Genomic DNA, 23,502 nt, shown 5'->3' on the forward strand with positions numbered 1-23,502 from the left:
TGGACATTCTTAACCAATCTCCTTTTTCTGTTTAGTCGTTTGACACAGACCCTCATAAAAAAGTAATTCATGCAATAACAGGCTGTATGTCCTGACCCTGGTGTTGAAGCAGCTCCTCACTCTTTTAGCTGGGGTCGTATAACTCAAACCCAGCTGAAGCGCAGCACTGCAGCGCTCTAACAGAGGTGGGCTCTCACTTGTTTGCTTAATTAGGTCCAGGTGATGGGATTTTAATTTTTGAATTTTTTTATTTGGCTAGTGAATGTAGCTCACCTTGACACAGCTGTTAGTGCAGATGTCTGCAGCTGGATCCAGCCACAGAGCCCAAAGAGGAGTGGGGGCATTATAATGTAATCATGCCTCTACCCTTATCTTAACTGTCTTTTATTTTTAAATAACAAATGCAATGAATTAATTGATTTTACTCCATATGTAATCACATTTACTTGTGATGAATGAAGACAATGTCTAAACCCCTGAGTGGAAGTTCTTAAGGAAGGATGTCCAATTACACTCTTCCTCCCCCTATCTGCCTCTCACCACAACTTTCTCCCTTTCTTAATCACTCATTCTTTCTCCATGTGGGCGTGGGCGTGTGTGTGTGTGTGTGTGTGTGTGTGTGTGTGTCCTCTCTCCCTCTAGTGGAGAACGTCCAGCTGAGTCTGGTTCTGCAGACAGAGAACAAAGGCTCGGTTGTGGCAGGAGGGGAGCTCAACGTCTGTCTGGACGGCATGGTTGTTGATCTGGGCTCTCTGCCCAATGGCAGCGCAGCAGCAGACAGTAAGTCCTGCCTCTTACCACACGCGCACACACACCCCCCGCACGCACACCCCTACAAACTCAAACACTCAGCCTCATTTACTCAAAGGTGTGAGAAGGAACAGAAATGAACAGAGGAGCACCTCGTTAAGCCTTCACACCACAGACTTTAGATACACATGATTGGTTATCACATTTTATGAATTGTGCTGCTGAATTAGTTGAGATACAAAAAAAACTTTCATTTATAGTGAATGATCACATGAAAATCAATGCTTATAGCTGTTGCTTGTTTTAAGTGAAAATGCACATGCTTAGTTTAGCAAAAAACAGCCCAACATTAAACCATTTTTCCTCCTTTAACTCCATCGCTTCCTGTTTTTCCTTGATGTTTGGTAACATCAGGTAGGCTCCGGTATCTGTCTTAAACTGTGATATTTGTGTTTTCCCTCCCTAGCAATGCGTGGTTCACCAGCTATTTCAAAAGCAGTAGTAGTTGCAGGAAAGGAGTGTTGTAGTATTCGTGCCAATGAAATATGGATAGCGATTAAAAAAAGCAAAGAAAATGGTGGGGCTGAGGAGGCGAAGGAAAAAGGTGTGACATTTAGAGGTGGAAGTCGCTAACTAATGATATTAGAAGCATCCAGAAATAAGTGTGTAGGCTGGAGGCTGCAGCTCCAAGGAGGCGATTTGTTAGATCAAGAATTTATGCAAATGGCTCCCATCGGAGATTCAAGGATTCTCCAACATGCATGAAAGACTCAAAGTAACACTCCAGGTATTTTATGATGTGGGAATAATATTACAGCATGATATAAGCCTCAAAAAAGTCGATTTTATACCCCTAACAGCACAGCGAGTGTTTAAATACAGAAATCGCATAGATGGAAAGTGACTCACAGACTGTGAGGAAAACCATACAGTGGCACAGTTGAAAACACAGATCTCATGTTTTTATTTTGTTCTTGCAAAAGTTGTTCGGTTTCATTTTTCAATTGTTCCACAATTCCTTCATAAATCATTTTTTTAATGTAGACAAAAGTGCATTTTTATGAGTGTAGCATCTGTTTATCTTTATTTAAAAATAAAGATAAACTTGCAACAATAATAATTAAATTGCTAATTGTGCTTAACAGTAGTTGATAACAAATTAAAAGCTTTCCTAAATATTCTCTGGCTTTTATACTTGTGGTACTTCGGCTGCCTTCAGCTGTACTCAGAGGAAATATGGGTAAAATAATTTGCAAGATAAATACACAGAAACTAACTCTGGTGTCACACTCATAAGCGCCACCAGCCAAAAAGAAGCAAGGAACATTTTTTGGTGGCTACTTATGCAATACATCATTACCTCTCAATTCAAAAAGTTACAAAGCCCAACTTTGGTCCAGCTCTAAATCCACGGATCTGTTAATAGATATTCTATCATGCAACTTTTATTTGCATACCTGAATTTCCTTATAAGCAGGTCATTTAGCTCTGCAGAAGCCTGGTAAAAAGTCATTCAGCTGATCAGATGTGTTGGAGAAGGGGTCCATCTAAAACCTGCAGGATACGAGCACTTGAAGCTCTGATCTGGAAGCAGCAGAAGTTCTGACCTCACACTTCTTCTGGGAGCACTCATGTGCATACTGTGTTAGAGAAGAAGGAGCTTGACCATTTCAACATTTAAAAGCTAAAATTAAAATCAATCCTAAAACATGCCTTGCTGGGAGGAGAATATGGGGGTAATGTGCTCACATGGCTTGTTACCTGTTGTTTTGGACCAGCTGCAGGCGACAAGAGTTGTAGTAGTTGAGTTTAGAGGTAATAAAAACATGCAACTCTTTTTTTTGTTTGTTTTTTTTCTGGGCCACCATAAGGTAAATAAGGTTCAATTTTGCTTATTAAACTCAAATCAAGAAAGCTAGACTGGACTACAACAGTGACCTGTTTATCAGATTTAAAACGGTTACTTGTCTGTGTCGTGGCGTTTCTCCTCAAAACACAAATTTATGTCTGACCTCCAGACAGAACAGCACAGTCCTGGTTATTGTGTAGCGTTGGTATTTTTGCTGAACTGTGTAAAATTTACGTATCCGACATAAGTACGCCGTTTGCTTGCAGAGACTTAGTCTGCAGCTTGGGTTTCTTTGCTGCAGAATCACACCTGCCAACAGTTAAGGCCGGCCTATATGTGCATTTATTCGTTTCAGAAAAGCCTGGGTTTTAGTGGAGAGTTTGACTGATGTTTAAATTGTATGTCAGAGGTTCTTCTATCTTGCCAACAACAACATGTCAAGTATACTGTTAAACTTAAAGTAACCTGATACCAACAGCATATACCGACTGTTCGGCTGCAGTATTTTCTACCACAGAGCTTTAACATCAGCATGGGAGAACACTTAATCTTCACATTAATGTGCTCTTCCCAGACCAATTGCTCCTAGGAGGAAAGTTTTCAAAGCCTTCACATTCAATCAACAGTACTTTCCCCTTCCAGGTATTGCACTAACATTTTACCTTCCTCTATGGCTTGGAAGCAAAGTCTAAAAGTCTTTTCTTTTTTTTTTTACAAGTACACTGTTCTTTGACTGTCCCTTACACCCTAGCCAAGTCCATGCAGCGGCTCACACACAGCTTTTCATTTAGCAGCACACAGAGACGGCTGTGTTTCCTGCTGAATGAACACAGGAACAGCAGTGAGGGCCTGCCATGAACACATAAACGTGTCTCTTTGTAAATGTTTAGTTGTGAAGTGAAATTAAGCGATCGTGTCTGTTTATGTTTGTGTGCACACCATGTTGCACCACAGGGACAGCAAGATGGGGAAAAGTCTCATAAAGATCGGATTCAGAGGCTTTTCTGCAGGTTTAACTGAGTGGATTGACCGAGTGATGAATTGGAGTGAGTGTGACAGTTTCTGATGTCTAGCGGTCAAACTGGAGATGGCAACCATGTCAAATACAATTCACTTGTAGTCTAAAAATATGTACTTGTTCTGAATATTTATGAAGCAGAAAATAAATCACTTCAGAGCAACTGCCTCACTGATTTTTGTTTGTGCAAAGAAGCACTGGTTCTTAATCTATGTGGTCTGCCTTTCCCAGATTGTTACCACAGCTTTATCGTTCCCCAGAAAGATCAATCGATTAATGTCATTTTTTAAATTAAATAGATTTCAGCTATAAAGTCCTTGCATTGTACCATATATCCTCTTTTGACTTATGCTTTTATGCAAAAAGAAGAGGAAGGCAAAGTTTTCTTTACTTCAGCACCTTATGTTATTTCAGTTAAAAGCAAATTTCTCTCAGAGATCCTAGAAATAGTTTACTTGTGCTCAGTTTTAAACTTTACAAATCATCAGAGGCACAAACCAAAGACTCAGGCGATCCAAAAGGAACTTTGGCAGCACGCAGAATGAACATTACTCATTGATTTGGGCCTATTATTTTGTCCAGGTGTGTTTTGTGCGCTCAATCCGAAATTGACCATCCGTCAAGTATATATTGTTGGTTTTTGGAGACAGACTTGCTCAGTGCTGCATTCCTCTGAGAAACTTTTTGTAATTTTTAGCTTTTCAGAGTCGGTGAAATCTCTTTTTTATGACCCATTTTGCCAAAAGAAAAGGAACTGCCAAATAATTATACACACCTCGATATAATGTGGACCTAAAAAGTCCTTAACTCCATCAAGCGTTCAAGTTCATCCAGCTTGGGGTTAAAAAAACATGCCTAAAAATTGTGTTATGGTCAAAACACTCATTTGACTAATAATTCTGCACCAGCTTTACCAAACCAACTAGTTTTCAGGCTCAGTTCTTAAATGTTGAACTATTCCCTTAAAAAAAAAGTAAACCCTGACTCATGAAAGAACCAAATTCCCATCGTAAGATGTCAGAAAGCAGTGATAGAAAGCTGCGGCTATAATTGTAGCATGTGTGCAGGTCAAAGGTTACCATTTAATGAAGAGAAACCTCCCTTCATCCAGTTTTCCTTTTACGACCCGTTGTTTGGAGTCTCTCCACACCCATAATCACAGGCATCAGGAGCGCCTTTGTCTAATTTGTTTCTGAGGATTGCGTAATTGAGCCTTATTGCTTGCAGCTCGGCAGCACAATCACCTCCTGTGATCCTGAAGCTTTGTGTATGTTTACCCGGGGAGGAGTGGTTGTTCTCCTGACTTGTAGGGTTGGGGATGACAGAAGTTGTGTGCGCGTGTGTGTGGTTAATTTTTGGGGAGGGAGGAGGCAGGAGCAGCGATAAAGAGATGAAGTGTTACAGTTCTTGTCTTTGCCTTATGGTTTTGTATATTCAGGCATGCACATGTTTTACATTTATTGTGTGTGCGTGCAGGCGTGTTGGGGTGTGTGTGTGTGTGTGCACCCTTATAGACCAATGGGACCCAAATGAATATATAAAGGTAGGAGTGTGTTGCCTGCTGCTGGCCTGAAGGCACCCTGTGTTCCTGCTCTGAACGTTACTCTGTTTGTTCCAAGATTTTCCTTATTTTCTTCTGGCAGCTCCTCTGAGACGCACAAATGCACACGTACATGTGGAAGCCTTCATAAACAAAACTTCCATTGAAGGATGGTGAGAAACAGAATCCAGAGAAGTTAGATTTTTAGTTCTGGAAATATTGGCACCCTTTCTGACTGGGACTCTCACATATTCAGATTTCCCTTTTCCACAGTACCGTGAGACAATTTTTTTCCCTACACAGCACAGACACACTCAGACTATGAGTAACATCCAGCTTCCTCCCCATGTCGTATCGAGATCCGTTCATTAGTATGATGAATTTGCCAGTAGTTGATTTAATAAACATCTTTTTATTAAAACCTTAAGTAAATCCAGTTTTTCAATCTTTAAAGATTATTTACCTAGTTAATAAACCTCATGTCATTTCACCGAGCTTTGTAGATGTGTGGTTGTGTTTTCTCTACAAATTTTAATTAGTATATGTAGGTTAAATATGTTGATCTTAGGTAACTTTGCTTTTGAAAAACATTTTCTTGGTTGTAATATTTTTTCCCCTTCATTATAGGATCTGGGAATTAACTATCAGTAGCTACTCTGAGTGTCCTCAAGTGATCAGATAATAATTTGCCCCATCATACAGAAAGTAGGTCAAACCATCAGTTTCACTTTAACTTTTAATAATCAAAGATCCAGCATCCAGCAATAAGTGAATCTTTTTCAGCGCAGACCAAGCGTTTGCATAGTGTAGTATGAGCTTGAGTCATCATTGGGTGACGACTTGAAAAGCAGTTGTATAAATGTTTTTGCTGTGCTGGATATGTGCTATATATATGCCAGATCAGAGCTGCAGCTAATTATGGTGTCCAAATTACTTACGTTACAGCATTAAATGTATAGGAAGATGATGCTGGAGTATTATTTACCCAAGGCAACATATTTTCATATGCCACTGAAGCACAAGGCAGCTATGCAATGCTATGACAAGGGAATAACAGTATTGATTTGACAAACTGAGATACTTTTGGAGAACCTCATAGTTTACTTCCTGCATCTGCACCATGGCTTTATGTATGGAGGATGTAATATAAACCATTTACTACAACGATACAGTTATGGTTCTTTACGTATAACATGGAAGATCTTCACCACCCCAATCCCTTTGCAATGCAACTTTTCCCATGTGCTGAAAATCCATTGAGAGGAACTCATAAAGTGTGTTGACCTCACCAGCACTTGCTGTCCTTTTGTGGGTATTTTGAAATCTACTTTTTCTCCATTCTCACCAGGACAGGAATCTTTTTCTCAAACTGAGGGAGAATACATGAATAATTACTGCATGATGCAAAGATGCATCATGCAGTAATTATTTTTTTTAAACCCTAAAATAAAAATAGGCTACAGTTTACAGCCAAAACCTGCCTTCTTTTCCTTAGATTTTGGTTTTTGGGATTTTTCTACACATAAAAGCTCTCTTCTTCATTTCTACAGACACACAGCCTACCAGTAATTAGAGCCGCGCTGTTCTGAGGGAGGGGGTGATGAACTCGGTTAGCAGGCTATGACACAATGGTTTCTCCTCAAGACCACTGTTTATTTTTCTGCATGTCCCCAGGGTCTGCACACAAGAAGCTCTTTCATAGCCACAAAACAGAACTGTGTGTCTGTGCAAAGGAGCCTGTAAGAGCTTACCTGTTTGCCTTACTTTAGATAGCAGGATGTACTGTATGTGTGTGTAAACAGGGGCAGCGTTTGAGGCGCTTATTTCTCCGGTGTGTCACTGGAATATGCTGGATGTTTGTGTGTAAAGGAGAAAGTGAGTGTTAATGAAAAGCTCGATACAGGCCTGTGGTTTTCGGTCACAGTCGGGACCGTAAGTCACACATTCCCTCACACCACCAAGACCGCACACGGCCACGCTCACAAGCCCAGCGCAGACTCCGTGGCACACACAGGGATGAATGGTCCATGTCAAACCACTAACTTCACTTCCCCTGCCACATGTGACGGATGCATGGATTTCATTTTTTTTTTTTTATAAACTTAAAGAGGTCTAAGCCTCTCTATGATCACTTTCTCATCATTTACAGCTGCAAGGAGGACAGCTGACCTCAGTAATGTTCAAAGAGGCAATAAGTCCTCTGTTGGCAGACTGGAACTGACGGTAGTTTGAAGAAAACAGATTTCCGGAAAGCTTTGGCCTGTGTTGTTAAAACGTTTTTTCTGCCTTTTACTAGATGTTTTCTTTTTCTTTGGCTTGAAGAGTGTTAGAAAATGTTAAGTTTAGATTGTCAGTTTGCTACAATACCTCATTTGGGAAGTTTTATTGTGTGATTATCACATCAACGAAGAAAAAATTATACGAATGGATGTAGTTGTTCTTTAAATAGATTTTTTTTTTTCATTTTAAGCTCCTTCCCTGTAGTGAAAACAGCCGATTCTTAGACTTTGTAATTCGGTTTAGAGAAATTGCTTTGCATATCTGGCAACATATTTCCAGACATTCTGTAAATTTAAGTTTACAGCAAACAAAACTCAAAGTTTGTTAGTTGAACTTGCAACTAAACGTCTTGCTGCTTGAGAAAAAGTCTTTTTAACTCGTATGTTGTGAATTTGAAACCATTGGGAATAGTTGGTCTCTGAACGCTGGTCAAGTTCAACACCAGTAAATTTTATCATCAGCCTATTTCCTTGTGCATTTCAAATCACTTTAGGAAACTAAAGCACAATCTATTAAGAGGAATGTCGGAGAAAATAATAAACATTAACTCTAAGTGTCCAACCCTTTTGCTGCTACTTGGCAAGCAACGTATCATTATTCCCTGCACCATTTTTCATTAGTTTAACCACCAAACCTCAAATAATTTGAAGTTTGCTTTTCTTTTTCACCTCCAGTCTGACTAACAGCCGGCCGTTTGTGTTGCTACAGTTATGATGTGTTTATGTTTGACTTGCAGAGATCCTCCAGCCTGACAGACCCAACCTGAGGAGGACACAGAGTGAGGGGACTCCCACTTCAGCTGGACCAAACAGCAGGTCCTACCAAACACACTAACACAGGATCATAGTGTGACATCCAACAGTGTTTAGCACCAGCTGGATGCAGTGACTGAACTTTGAAATGTTTATAAGCAGAAAACAATTTAGGCACGTTAATTAGATGGAAGGTGACTGATAATTTAGACATATTAATGACATTTTCTTCAGTTCACCATAATACATTTAGCATTGTTCTTCTGAGCCACAACAGCGTTGTTCATTACTGTTCTGCTTCATAATCATACACCTTGATCAGGAGTCTATTTAGCTGCCATGTTTTGAAGATAAAATGTTTTCTTGTAAAGGAACAGAATGTTTTCACCTTCCTCCTTCATCATTCACAGCCTTAAATATTAAATTGATTCTATTGATCAGCTTAAACCATGACAAACCTTTAATTGGTCAACATGATGAGAAAAAGAATCTGATTTCTTTTTAAAAAAAAAAACTTTTAGCACGTAACATGTTTACCTTCAAATTCAATCAAGTGAAAGTTTGAGTGAATGGACCTAAAGATGGACCAGATATTAGCCCGTCTCATCGTCATTCCATTGCCATGACACCTTTAACCAATAAGACTGAATCAAATGACCTTTGTAAGTTTATTGTTTGAAAATACCTTTCTTAACTTTTTCCATTTGCCATGCATAAATGGAAAAAGAATGTAATGCCTGTTTTGAATATTAAGAATTGTAGCTGAAGCATAAAAAAATCCTACTTAAAACAATTATTCATACTATATTTGGTTGTTATAATATAGTAACAATAAAAAAAAGGTCATTTTTCTTGAGGCTATCACAGGAAGGAAATTTTGTAAGTGAAGGAAATTGTGAGTAATGAGAAGAGGACCTACTTTGCTCTTTAAGTGGACAAATTTAAGTTTCTGGATCCTTGTTAATCACTCACTGGAAAGTTTTGATGTTGTTCTACTTAGTTAAAATCACACTTCAGTTTAATTAAGTTTTTTAACTACTTGCTTGGTAAATATTGTATCAAAGCAATTAATGTGTGAAAAGTTGGAACCATTAAAAAAATCTGTGCAAAAACAAAAAAGAATTAGAATCTAGCTGGAAATGTGTGTTTAAAATTACATCCAGAGAAATGAAGGTTTTGGGTTTTGTCATTATAATATAACAAGACACACAGGAGTTGGATCATAAATCATAGTCAGCTTTATGGCTGTAAAGAAGGACATACGAAAACAGCTTTTCAGGCATCAGAATCCATAAAAGTACCTAATACCGCTGCTTTCAAAACTCTGCAGACCTTGTGGTAAGATAATAAGAATAATAGCACAATAATAAAGTCATGAAACTGTTTCTTAAATACTGTTTTGCAAAGCGCTTGTATGAAAATCCTGAAACCAGAACATAACAGTTTTCAAAATAAATGGAAGAAAGAGGAGGATCGGATGAACGGGTCCGGTGCCAGCTTGGTCGGCCGGAGCATGATGCAGCGTGCCAGCGTGTTATTCCCCTCTGACTGCGGTTTCAGACGCTGCTCTCATCGGCTACAATAGTAGCAGGATAATAAATAGCTGCATTTATTTCAAAGCCTTGCTGCGGGGGGTGCGAGAGGTCAGATGGTATTTCCTTCTAAACATCGTGGGGGGGCCGCTGCGTACGGTTCAGCCAAGAGCTCAGAGCACAGCTGCCGCAGAGAAGCAGTCAGCAGCTTTATGCTTTACATTAACAAATATCACCAACGCATGTTTCTTCTCCTGAAACAAGAAAAAAATATCTCACGTAAATAAAATTGTAAATGTTGTTTTCTTCCTTTGTCTTTTCATTCTTTTGTTGCGACTAATGAAGCAGTGACTTCTCAGTCCAACTCGATACCTCAACTAGGTGTGAGAATTTATTTTATTGTTTATCATTTTTTGTGATAAACAGTTCGTCGCGATAAGAAGTTTGTCACAATGACATCCAGATGATGTCTAACCCCTCCAAAACTCTCCACATTGTCAAAATTGTTTGTTTTTTTTTGGGTTTTTTTGCTATTTTGCTCCTCTGCTTGTTCAATGAGAGCATCAACAAATATCAATACATTTGAAAATATTATTAAAAGCAGGTACTGTGTGCTGTTTAATGATATAAATCATGTAACTGGTGTCATAAAGAAGTGTGTGCAATAGCAGCATTTATGTTTGTGTGGCTATGATTGCTGTCATGCAGTCAGACATACAGTTACCTAAAAGAATAAGTTATAAATAGTTCTTATCATTCATATCATAAGTAGTACCACAACATATCTGGATAAAGTTTTACAGCCATATTGCCCACCACTACCTTCAACATATTTGTTTTTCCGTGGAAGAACTTCAAAGTTAAATGCAGCTCTAGGAGAACAAACATGAGATTATCCAGAAAGGGAAATCGACACCTCATCAGGTGTTTGTGGGTTTGACTGTGACCAAAGCTGCACCTGTGCCAGCTTAACTTGAGGAACCACGGTAGATATCTGAGAGGGGAGAGCATGGAAGCAGGGGTTCATATTGAATTGTTTAGAAAAACTCAGATGTTTCCTTTTTTTTTAATCTTTTTGTCCATTTCATCTTCTTATCTGTCTGTTTTGTTTTGCTGTTTGCAGGAGCAACAGGCACTCAGTGGGAGGTCCGCAGGGCGATTCCCCTGGGGGCTCCAGAGAGAGGACTGTGCATAACGGGGAGCTTACCGAGGAGCAGAACCGTGACACATCTAACCACCGACAGCCCTCAAAGAGCAACGGGAGCCCGGGTCACACTGCAGGTGAACCGTCTGCTCACATAGATCCACAATAACCCATACAATCGTGTTGGATCGGACAGTGTTTGATTTGATTCTTTCCACTTTAAGCAAATCTGCTACTTTCCTCTGTATCTTCTTGCAGACAAAGCTGAGCTGACGTCCAATGGGTTGGACGGCAGTCGTGGCGTCGTGGGCCGTCAGACTCCTCCCCCTCCGTCCTCCCCGTCAGGCCGATCTCCAGCGGCCAACAGCAGCAGCAGTAGCCCCTCTCCGGGACAGGATGCCATGGGTCCGGCGGTCCCGGCAGAGCCCAGCCCCAACGCCCCCTCCAGCGCAGAGCAGGCCAACAGCAACACAACTGAGTCGACCACAGATTCGCTTCCGGCAGGGTAAGAACCGGCACATCCTCGTCTCTCTCTTGGTTCAGCAACATAAACAAATATCACGGTAAAAAGAGGGCTCTGGAAGATTCTGGAATTTAAGTATTTTACCGGTCTGGTTAAGAGGTGAAAAAGCAAATAAAACCAAATATGTTGTATTTCTCAACTCTGTTTCCCTCCTATTTACATCCTGTATCCATCTTTCTCTCTCTCCACCCATCCAACCATCCAGACTGCATTAGTCCATCCAATCCAGGCCAGACTGAAATATTAAAAGTCCTTTACATTGCTATTCAAAGTACAAAAACAGAAGGTTAAATTATTTAAAGCTGACATTTCTATAACCTACCATAAATTAAAATGTGATATTTATTATTTAGACATTACACAAACGTAGGACTTGAATCTGAAAAGTTCAGTCATTTTGAAATAAAAATATGTGTTAAGGTATATGCAATGAATCAAGCAGACTGAAAATGTTGCAGGAGTTCCTTTGGAAGATGAAAAACCTTTTTTATTAATTTTGACATGAAAAGAAAACCCCTAAAAATACACTTTTTCAAATTAGCACAGGTAAAGTCTTACACAAGGTAGAAGATGTTTTAAATATTTTATATAAATTGTACATAAGGTGAAAATCCACCCACACTAAAATGTTCAATTTCCTTTCCTGTGTTTATGTTCTTTTTCCTTTTTTCTTGCTCAAAACAGTGAATTTCTCCAGGTTATTACTTCAGTTAATCATTATTCTGAGGTCTAATTTAACCTGTGAACAATTGAAAATTTCAAAGATGTTTTCACTGTTTAAACCTCAAACATTTAGTTTGATGCTCCTGACTGTTGAAGTATGAGCGAACACCATGATGAGATCCAAAGAGCTGCTTCAGGTCTTCAATAAGACGACTTTAGCAGCTCAACCGAATCTGAAATCATCCGCCGCGCTGGACAGAAAACCGTCTGCAGCTGGAAGAGCTTTAGAACAAACTGCTAACTTTTGTCCTGAGCGTCTTAGTGTGATGAACTGCTCCCTGCATCCCTACAAGGACAAGCAGGGATGGATGAATGAACCAGATCCTGACCCTGTGATGTCACAGTAATCCAAAACGTATCCACCAAGGACTGGCTCAGGGTTGAGAAAAGGAAAATCCTAGGCCTAGTCAAAGCCCAGATCCTGATGTCATATCTGTGGAGTGACTCGAACCTAGCCGTTTATCCAAGGAACCCCTCAAACATTGGAGGAGTAGGTCAAAGGTCAAAGATGGTACAAGAATCACTGAAATTATTTCATCTAAACTTTAACTATAAGACGGAACGGTGTTCTTACTTTTTCCTCAACTAGGGAACACATTTTTGTTTATAAATCTTCTGTTTAATAAATTAAACTGAGTTGGGGTTTTTTTTGTTTATTTGAATGCTGTTAAATCACTTTATTTCTCAGATATGTGATCATTTCTTTTGTAAGGACAAAATACTTAAAAGATGTGATCTTTTTTATACATAAACAAACAAATCACAAAATAACCTTAAATATAATGCATCCTGTTTGTTCCATGTCGGAAAGCTGAAATTAACTTCTATATATTGAATTGTAGTTAAAATGTCCATAGAAAAGCCCAGGAGAGGAGATGCAAAAAGCAGGTGGGATGCATTTAGTAAACTCTGTGATTACAGGTAATTTGGTCAGATTTAGATCCGTGGAGTTTTCCATGGATTTATATCATCAATGCTGGTCTGTGTCGGCGTTAATGTCCCATCCTTACCTAACGAGGAAGGACACTCCCTGTCCTCTCTAAATAACATTCAGATGCATTCATTGTGAAATCCTACCAAATACCATCTTTGTTTTTGTTTTCAGTGATGAAGTAAACGTGTGTTTGTGTGTTTGCTTGTCTCTCTGTGCAGCTGGGAGCAGCGGGTTTTACCTCATGGGAGAGTGTATTACGTTGACCACAACACCAAAACCACAACTTGGGAGAGACCACTGCCAGCAGGGTACGCCCATTACACTTTTTATATCTGTTTTTCCTGTTGATGCCCAGGGTGAGTCGGGCAAGGCCGAGTAGCGCCAGTTCACGTCTTAAAAATTAATTGGACGTTTCTTTCATATTCGTCCAGATACAGGAAGTTGCTTCCTCAACGGTGGTAAGAAAAACAGATGTGATTTAAAATAATATTTGCTCTATTTATAAAAATATATATATTACATTTGTTTTGGAAGGTACATGCAACTTGTTTTAAAATACGTTTCTGGGTAAAAAGGAAGGTGGTTTGGTGTTTAGTGTGAACACTAGAGCAAATTGGAAGAGATTTATATAGATGACACACATTGGAAAGGTTTAACTGTTGTAGCTGTCAGCTGTTGTCACTGATGACCAGCTGCTGATGGACTTCTGTTATCAAGTTTCTATTGCAGCAAGTAAGTATGTTTAGATAAATCAGGGTTCCTACATTGTCTTGAAAAATATTTTTAGGATTTTAAGATCCCTTTCTCTCTGCATCCCTGGAAAAAATGAGCAAAATGAAATATTTAATTCTTGTCTTCTCCGCTACAGTTTGGTGAAATATGCAGGGTGTCCGCACATCCTTCAAAAGTCTTAAAATCTTAAATTCATGTGTCTAAAATTAAGGCCTTTAAAGATCTTAAATGCATTTAAAAGATGCCAATTTGTGATAAATACATTCATCACGAGTCTTAAACTTTGTTGTGGTGGGAATATTCAATGTAGTATTGAATTTTTTTCTCAGGAATTTTCTGTTGGGTAAAAGTTTTTTCCGCTTGCAGAAATCTTCATTGCAATCTGTGACTCTAGATAGTTGAGGCTGCTGCTAACTAGCTACTCCTATACCCTTGCTAACTAGCCAGCCAGCTAGCTGTTTTGTGTCCACAATGGATAAGTGCAAATTTATTGCCAGTTGGCTGGATGAAGTATGTTTTCACCACTGGCTCACTTCTGATGCCAACCCATACGAGGCTCGGTACTAAAATGAACTATAAAAGCTCGGCACTATGAGTAAGAAGCACAAAGCCGCTGCTAAGATCCACAAACAGACCCCAGAAATTTAAGTTTTTGCTGTGCTTGATTATTATGCAGCAAGATCCCCCAACCATCCTCTACATTTATAGTTTGTTCGGCCTTGAATTTTATTCAAGTTGGCATTAAAAATGTTTTTGAAAGTGTTAAATTTGACTTTTAAAGAGATCATTCTCTTATCCTGCAGTCCAATTGTAGTATATGCGTACAATTGGTAGTGCACTCTTCGTTTTTAATCAGTTTTTCTTATCAGAGTTCAACTGTTTTCATGACATTTTTACTTTCCCCTTGTATTTATTGGTTTTCACAGCGTGTTTGACTGGGTGACAGAGAGAAAAAGAGTCTGTTTTAAGTAAAGGTCACCCCCCTTTCCTCCTCCTCCTCCTTTCCAAACTCCTGCCCCCCATGTCAGTTTTTCCATGCAAGGAACAAGACTGTTGGGGCCCTGAGAACAAAAGTCCTTTCTTAGAGCCACATGAACCTCCATGCTCCACTGTGCTGGCTGCCGTGGCCTGTCAGAGGATCAATTAGCAGGCTAATAGTGGGCCAGCGCTCCAGATGTACGCACCAGGAACTGTTTAGGAGGTTGAGTGGGGGTAGTTGAGCAGAGCTTGGAAGCTGGAGTAATGAAAGCCATCCGAAGCTAGGCTGGGGAGAGCTTATGAGTCACACTGTTTTTATCAAATATTCTGTCGTGTTTTGAATCCAGCCTTGCAAACATAGTGACTCTTGTTTTTCTACCTCTCACTGTTAGGGACTTCATAAACAAAGCTAAAGGCATGTTTACACAAAGCTATACTTTGCATGGTGCCAGTTTTATCATGTGGCGTTATGTAGACACAGATAGACTATAGAAAGCAGACTGTTGAGCTGCATTTTGTGGTTATAGCAAGCATATTTCAAAATGTAGTAGTTACATTTTAACAAAACAATTTTATTTTTTTTTTTAATTCATTTTTTTGTGTTAAAGAAATACCAGCCTCGAGATTGAGCACCACTGCCACCCCAAAGTGGAGCATTTACTTCTACTTCCAGGGATAAACGACCACAGTAAAGCGCATAGCTGTCGCATGTGTACAATGCAATCAAAGCTCTGATCAGTAATCAAGGCTGCATTGTTACTGTGGTTGCATTTTTGTGCAACAGTCACTCTTTTTAAAAATGTGTCTGGTGCACACTGAACAAACCCTCTTTCTGGTAATCAGAGCTGTCATGTTGCAACTCATTCTCAAACTATCCAATATGCGTTTGATTTCAGTCTGCCCTGTGTTGATTATTAAACAGACAGTAAAGTGAACCAATTGTGTCTCATTTTGCATATTAGTGAGATTTTCATTTTGCATATTAGTGAGATATTTTTTGGACTTCTTAAAAACTGGAAACTACCATTTTAGTCGTTTATACCTGAAGAACAGATGCTAATTTTCTATAAGTTTCCAGTGCTCTTAATACCCAGAGTTGGTGTTAATGTTCACCTTAGATATTTTAATGGGATTGTGTAAAATGACTAATGAAAAGTCAATTTCCACCAGGTTTGTGGTGTGTTAACTAAATGGAGCACTACAGAAATTATAGATATTCTCTGCCCTATGGCAAATAACGGTTCCTGCAAGCAATGACGCCGTCTGTATAATTTTTGATTAGACTATGGGAGTCAATGATACACAGCAGGACTTTTTTCTTAAGTCATTGCATCTATTTATGTAAGTTTGCAGCTCCGTTCCCTTTTAGATCCTTAACCGTTTCAGTAAACACCTATTAGTAAGACCAAAGAATAAGCTGTACCCTTTCCTGTTTGAGTAAAGTACCGTCAGAGGAAAATTAGGGAGTGTTATTTTTACATCACAGGCAATCAAATCTGGAGCCACAAGTACTGCAGTCATTTAATATAGGACTGAACCCAGAGAATATCCACTTGAGACAAAAGCCTGACATTATCCAGGGTGTTTGTGGGTTTTTGGTTTAGTTTAAAAGGGGTCACCGCAGTGTCAGGAAGACAAAGTTTTCAGAAGCCTGTTTTCCTTATACTCTTCTCACATACTGTTTTTTTAACTAATTGTATTGAAATTGCAATCACTTATTGATCTTTTTACTCTTTTCTTTGGTTATTCAAACAAAACTTTAAACCTCAAACACGGAGAAGATCTTACCCTGAATCGAAACAGTGATGAGTAACGAGTGGCCCGTCCAAAAGAGGAACACAGATGTACTCCGAGCCTTAACTGGCAGTTCTTGGAGATATAATCAGATAAATAACTATGTAGAGGCTCAATGGACTACTGTGGGTTCTACGGATTTCCCCTGTCTCCAGTAAATGAGTAGCTACTGTTAATAATACCAGAGAGCGAAGAGTCCTGCTGTTTATATGATGCACAGAAACATGGAGGTCATCCGAAAAACTCTTGTTTGTAATCATCTCCACTGGTGAAAAGTCCTTCAGCAGCATGCAGCCAAGAGCGCGCTGCTGATTAACGGGTTGCTATGGCAACAACCACTGTTGTTCATTCATATCTTATACTTTTCAGTAACATTTTCTCTGAATTGCTGAGCAACCAGTGAATCTACCTTACAGGTGTACGACTGTAATACAGTCACTTGAGACACAATGACTGCACTCATTGTGGGACTATTAGCTTAGCCAGTTGCAGTAAGCAAATAATCATTTAATCGCATGATCATTTTAAATGAGCTTCTCAATTTCTATTTTGATGATTAGTATTTTTTGAAGTGCAATTTTGTTTAGAGACTTTGTAATAGGTTTTATTAATGATTTCATTTGTGTGTGGTTTTTGTTTTCGTTTTATTTATTTATTTATTTTTATCTTTATTATCTTTTTCAGTCTTTTCCAAATTAAAGTTTATTGGTCTTTGCGAGAGCGAACTTGCATTATTATGACATTATTAATTTACTTCTTGAAAAGGGTCTCGAAACAACAATATTATTGTTTATCGCCAAATTTTGTTGATTATGATTGATTTGTAAGAGCAATGAAAAGTTTAATGCATCCAATGGTAAATACTTTTTATAGCTACAGTAAATATTGTTTTTTTATATAATGTCCCAGTCCGTTTCTTACATACTGAAGTATGTATGCAGTTCTTCTGCCCACTGAGCAGACTGGATGTGTTTGTCTTTGTGTGAGTTTGTATTAATAACTTTGGAGTAACCAAAGTGCATCTATTCAGAGCTTTGGGAGGCTATGCAAACTAAAAGTTGGAGGATTAAAGCTCAAGTAGGGGAGAGACCTGTGCCCTGACATATAATGACTTACAGCTTTACATGGCTTGTCTTTAACCTTTTCTGGTTACAAGGAGAAACTCCCATCTTGCACCACAGGGGACTTTATTTATTTTTGCTCTTGTGCAGATTTTAAAAGTTCCCTAAGAAATCAAGTCCGTGTTTTTCCAAGCACATGGAAGTTGATGCTGATTTCTCTTCCAAATTCTGCAACGCTCAAGTCGGATATGAGAATAGAAGCAGTCCAGCAGTCAGTCCATGTGTGTGTGGTGTCCTTCATAACACTGTCCTTTGTGTGTGTTTGTGTTTCTGTGGGTTGCTACTATCGCAGCCTCCGTCCAGAACTCCTGCCTCTGGGGAAAACTGGGATACACATTCACCTCTGAGTAATGCCACTGGCAAGCAGCGGCGGACAAAAAGCACGCTGTGGTGCAAACATGGCTATCGGCAGTCAGAAATGCTTCTCCCGTTGTTCTCCCTCATTTACATAATTGAAAACGGGCTTTGGCTTGAAGTGTTTTGCATTAAGTAGAGCAATTTCATACTAACTTTATGTGCTTCTCATTGAAAGACGAAACCTCAAGAAATGGCGCAATCGAGAATAAATGCAATAAAGCACTCCCCAAAGCATAAAGGGGGAAAAGAAATGAGTCTCAAACAGAATAAGAAGCTGCAGTCAACATGCTGTAATCTTTAAGGAAATCTTAATAGAGTTCAATATTATTGAAACGTTTTCAGAAATGTAGAAGTGGTTAGATACAAAGAAAGCTTTTTTAGGTGTTTATTTGATGTGTATTGCTTACAGCTTATAACAACACAAAACATAGTTATTCAGAAAATCAGAATATGATATGACATCAGTTTAAAAAAAAACAAAAAACTTTTAGGATCTACTGGGACTATGGGATGTGGCATGGAGGCAGTCGGCCTGTGAGGTGTAATGGAAGTCCAAAATGCCTTCAGGTCATCTGTATTGTTGGGTTTGGTGTCTTTCGTATTCCTCCTGGCAATATCTGACACTTTCTCTTCGTGGCCAGTTTGCTGAGAGATTAAACATAAGGAACGAGATTGTTTCAGGTCCTGAATACTTCTGCCTGGGCCTAACTCCAGCTGCAGTCCACACCATTATTAATTTCCCCCCCAACACTCAAATAGTATTTTCATCTGAAGTCACTCTCAAGGTAGTGGTTATCTCAGTTTCTTGTGCACCTACATTTTTATTGCAGTTTTACCTTCCACTCAATTTTCTATGCAGCACCCTATGAGTAGCCAGCTTCTTTAACAACAATCTATTATGGCTTAGTCTCTCTATGTAGCAGGTCAAACACTGTCCCACAATTGCATCATCCACACCGCAGTAATTTTGTATTTAAATAATCTTTTATGTCAAGGAATTTAACAGAAATAATCACTTGAAACTAATCACTCAGTGTGTAATGGATACATATAATTTACTATTTGAATGGAATTACTAAAAGAATAACGAGCAGCATAATAACTGAGTTCAACACAAGGAAAAATGTCATCCATCTCCTGTTTGGCCGTTGTAATCCATTTTGGGTTTTGTGGAATAAGCTTTCACCGCATCATGATTAATTTCTAGGAAGGTTTATATTTTAGGTGTGGAGCATAAAAATAACATTTTAAATATTTCTATAGGAATTTCCAAAATTCTCTACGTTTACCTTTTTAGCAGCACTTTCCTTTCTTTCCTCCTCCTTTCCTGAAAAATGGTATCTTTACATAATTTCTTTATTCCCTCCTCGTCTTTTTTCTCTCTTCCTTTCTCAGCTACCACTCGCTCATCGCCTCCTCTCTCTGTTTTCCTTCCTGTTCTTGTCTTTGTTTCTTTTTCCTCGACTTTAGAAACAGGGGGCAGCTTTTTGATGCAATCTCCCACTCTTGACTTGTCAAATAAAAAAGAAAATGTTGCTGAAAGCTAAACCCCGTCTCACCCCAACTTGTGTTTTTCACCCAATTTCCCCCTTTCAGCTGGGAGAAACGAGTGGACCAGGGAGGCCGGTTCTACTATGTGGACCACAACACCAGGACCACCACGTGGCAGAGGCCCACGGCCGAGTCCGTGCGCAACTATCAGCAGTGGCAGAGCCAGCGCAGCCAGCTGCAGGGCGCCATGCACCAGTTCAGCCAGCGCTTCCTTTACCAGGTACCCACAGCCCTCACTGGTTCATAAGACTGCAAATGGTTTTAGCTAAAGGTAGCTACTGCTGGGAGGTCAATTCAGCTTGTTTTAGCCACGTCCCTTTGCTTACCAAGACTAAAAGCCACCTTTAAGTGTTCAGTTTGCTATTGTAGGTCAGACTTTATCAAATCAATCAAATTTTATTTGTATAGCACCTTTCAGCAACAAGGCATTTCAAAGTGCTTTCCATCATAAAAACACAAAAATACAAAGTCATAGAGGACACAGTCAACAACATTACATTTTGCACATCAGAGTATTGATTGATGTTTCATGATTAGGTTTCAAAAGCAACTCTAAACAGCTGAGATTTAAAGGAAGTCAGTGTTTCAGCTGTTTTGCAGTTTTCTGGAAGTTTGTTCCAGATTTGTGGTGCACAGAAGCTGAATGCTGCTTCTCTATGTTTGGTTCTGGTTCTGGGGATGCAGAGCAGATGAGAGGTCTGGAAGGTTGATACAACAGCAGCAGATCTTTAATGTATTGTGGTGCTAAGCCGTTCAGTGATTTATGAACTAACAGTATTTTAAAGTCTATTCTCTGAGCTACTGGGAGCCAGTGTAGGGACTGTAAAACTGGTGTGATTTACTAATATTCTGTTAGTTATTGCTACCATTTAAATCAGGTTTGCTGGAGCAGAGACATCTAAAACCTTCAGCTCAGTGGGCCAAGAAAACCGAGGCTGGAGACTGTTGCTGTCATGTAGCAAACTCCTGAGTCATCCCACATTTCCTCTTTCCTTCTTTAGAGCATTTTTGTGATATTTAAAATGCTCTAATGAAGTGATCCAGAGAGCCTTTTGCCCTCTCTGCAGCTTTATAAATGTAATTTAGAGCTACAAAAATTGCACAGTCTTTTGAAAAAGGACAAAAGTCTAACTTGTGATAAATGCATTCTTTGGAACATTTGTTATTTTATTTTTGTGTTTAAATAAATAAACACTAACTGTCACCCTATAAAAAACACTTGCATGTTATCTTGTTAGTTCAGGGTTCTAATAAATCTGAATATTATTGAGAAGTCCATTTATCTCAGGAACTTTATCTCTAATTGAAACACATTATATAGATTAATTACACACAGACGTGTTTATTTCAGTGGAGTTCGTTGAGGCCTTGGGTCTGAATGGAGCAGCAATGGTCAGACAGTTGCCAGACATCAACATTATACTGAATTAAAGCAACAAAGATTCTTCAATGGATTATCAGTTAAGCCAGCATTAAAACTTATACAAGTCCCAATAAAGTCTCCCCACCCTTTGTGTTTTACTTTTATGCAACTTTGGTGTTTTTTGGGCACTTCTTTTTGTTGTTCTGTGTCTCTTTGGGATTTATGGTCTTCCGGGTGTGGGCTTTATTTGTCTTTGGTCCAACCGCCACTTTACAGTTTAGCCCTAAACATCCCTGAAATGCTTCTTTTTATCTACATGCTCTTTTTTTTTTAAAGAAAACTGTGTTTTATCCCACTAATAGCTCATTTTACGCCCAAATACTTTTCTTTTAGCACCCCAAATAAAACCGTTGTGTTATATCCCTCTCTTTATTTTTGGGAAAAGTTTTTTTTTTTTTTTTTCCTGCTAAGTTAGTCAGTAAAATGATTCCAAGTCTAGATGTGACATTTCCATGTTTACAGCACAGATTTGCTGTGAAAATCAGGTGTAGAACGACGTTATTGGAACAAGTAAAATGCCCTCCAGAGGAATTCACACTGCTTGACCTTTTCATAAGTCACAACTTTACAACCAGAACTTTCAGTGGATTTTAGTGGCCTTTTATGCTGCAGACAAACACAAAGGAAGCTCAACAAGCTTCAGAAGTCACCTGTTTGGTAGACACAGTTCAGTAGAGTCAAGTTTTCATTCTTCTGCATGATATTACAAACAATTATTGAATTGCTTAGATGTGAAATTGGATCTTCTTTTTCTCCTGGTTTGCTACTTAGCAGTAAGCAAAGGAAACGTTTATTTTCCAAATCAGAGTGGCAATTGCTTACGACCAATATGCACTATTATTCATCTGACTGCATGTCAGCAGATGATGTCTGGACTGTGAGCATTCAGTAAAGGTACGAGTTCGTTTACGCATCAGGAATATCAGATCTACAATGTTACTTTTAACAGTGAAATAAGAATCCAGTTAAGTTCTTGATGTCATATTGTCAGATTATCTGATTTTCTCTCGCATCTGGAGAAATAAATGTTTTGAAGCATCACGATCCGTTCCATATTGGTTCTGTGGGAAATTAATATTCAGACTTTCAGAGTTAGACATTTAGAACCTGCCAGAATCGCCTGCCAGCTGTTGGAGAAGGATTGGATTTATCGGTAACCAAGCATCCTCCTTTACGCCACTTTCTCTGCAGGTAAAAACTGCAGAGAAAGCCGATCAGATACAAGCATTCAATGAGTTTTTTTTGTTTGGTTTTTTTTTTTGGACAGAATCAACAAGTCCACCGTCGTCCTTTCCTTCTCTCCTTCCCTTCTTCACCCAGTGTGTGAGAACAGCCAAGAGGGCAGGTTGTTGATAGTATGCTGCTCTGTCTTGGAATGCCCAAACTGCTGATAGCGCCGACTATTTATGGCCCCAGTGTGTGTGAACAAGGAAACAGGCTCACAAAAGGGCTCATAGCTTCACTGTGAACACAGCCACACGATCCGCTGCCTGGCTGGCGCGTTCACCACCGCCCCCGCTCAGCTGCACTGTTTTTCCAACCAGCTGAAAGCTTCTTCTAGCATTGTAAAGTTGCTCAGTTTTGGTTGAATGAAAATGAACTGGATTGCAGACTTTATGCATTAGAGCAGAGGTGCCCAAAGTCGGTCCTCGAGGGCCGGCATCCTGCATGTTTTAGTTCTCTCCCTGGTTTAACACACCTGGATCCAATGATGGCTCAATGATGGCCTTAGGAGAATACTGACATGCTGAAAAGGTTGTTACTACCAACCAGGGAGAGAACTAAAACGTGCAGGATGCCGGCCCTCGAGGACCGACTTTGGGGACCCTGCATTAGAGGATACATCGACTCCACTGTGCATGTTGAGGGGCAGCATCATGTGCTCCTTCTGTCTCGGTGCGAGTCAGAGCTGCTAATGTTGAGCTCAGGTGCAACATTTTTCTGCGCTGCACATGACAACTGAAGAAGGTCAGTGGCTGGTCTTCTTAAATCCACGGAGCTCCTCTAAGGGGCATGCACATTTTTCACACAGCTGTATGGAAACATTGTGCAAAGGCTCATCTGCACAAACCAATATACACACGCACCAAAGCAGCTCTTCATTTACACGACTGTGCAAAAAGTGTTGGAGCTCTCTCCTGTTTTTCTGTTTGCTTCCAAGAAGCCAGACTTTGACATTTAAACTGGTCCCAGTCAATATATTTGAACAACTAAGATGTTTTTTGTTATACTTCTTTACTATGACTCCTCATTCAAGGATAAAACACTCCTAATCACATCACAAAATCACTATTTGATCTTATTTTTAGTTAAATCCATGAAAAATATCCAAAATGACACCTTTACATAAAATAACTGTTCAGCATATGCAAATTTCAGAGCTTTTTTGATTGAAACATGGCAGACAGTGTTCAGTATCAAGCTGATCTTACTTTGTTCTTCATTTCTTTATATTTCTTCATATTTTAACACCAAACACAGTCAGGTTTGTTGTTCTGTTT

The 23,502-nt window shown here is 39.3% G+C and overlaps 1 protein-coding gene across 3 annotated transcripts in view; it reads left to right on the forward strand.

Annotated features, from left to right (window-relative positions):
* wwp2 (WW domain containing E3 ubiquitin protein ligase 2) overlaps positions 1-23,502 on the forward strand; it is a 56,945-nt gene that overhangs the window by 10,583 nt on the left and 22,860 nt on the right. For all 3 annotated transcript variants that reach the window (XM_032587343.1, XM_032587360.1, XM_032587352.1), the window contains exons 5-10: positions 643-780; positions 8,174-8,252; positions 10,845-11,002; positions 11,124-11,370; positions 13,264-13,353; positions 19,624-19,798. In XM_032587343.1, the coding sequence (XP_032443234.1) occupies positions 643-780; positions 8,174-8,252; positions 10,845-11,002; positions 11,124-11,370; positions 13,264-13,353; positions 19,624-19,798 (887 nt within the window). The remainder of the gene's footprint in view (positions 1-642; positions 781-8,173; positions 8,253-10,844; positions 11,003-11,123; positions 11,371-13,263; positions 13,354-19,623; positions 19,799-23,502) is intronic.

This window comes from Xiphophorus hellerii, chromosome 2, assembly GCF_003331165.1.
Source record: "Xiphophorus hellerii strain 12219 chromosome 2, Xiphophorus_hellerii-4.1, whole genome shotgun sequence".
NCBI lineage: Eukaryota > Metazoa > Chordata > Actinopteri > Cyprinodontiformes > Poeciliidae > Xiphophorus > Xiphophorus hellerii.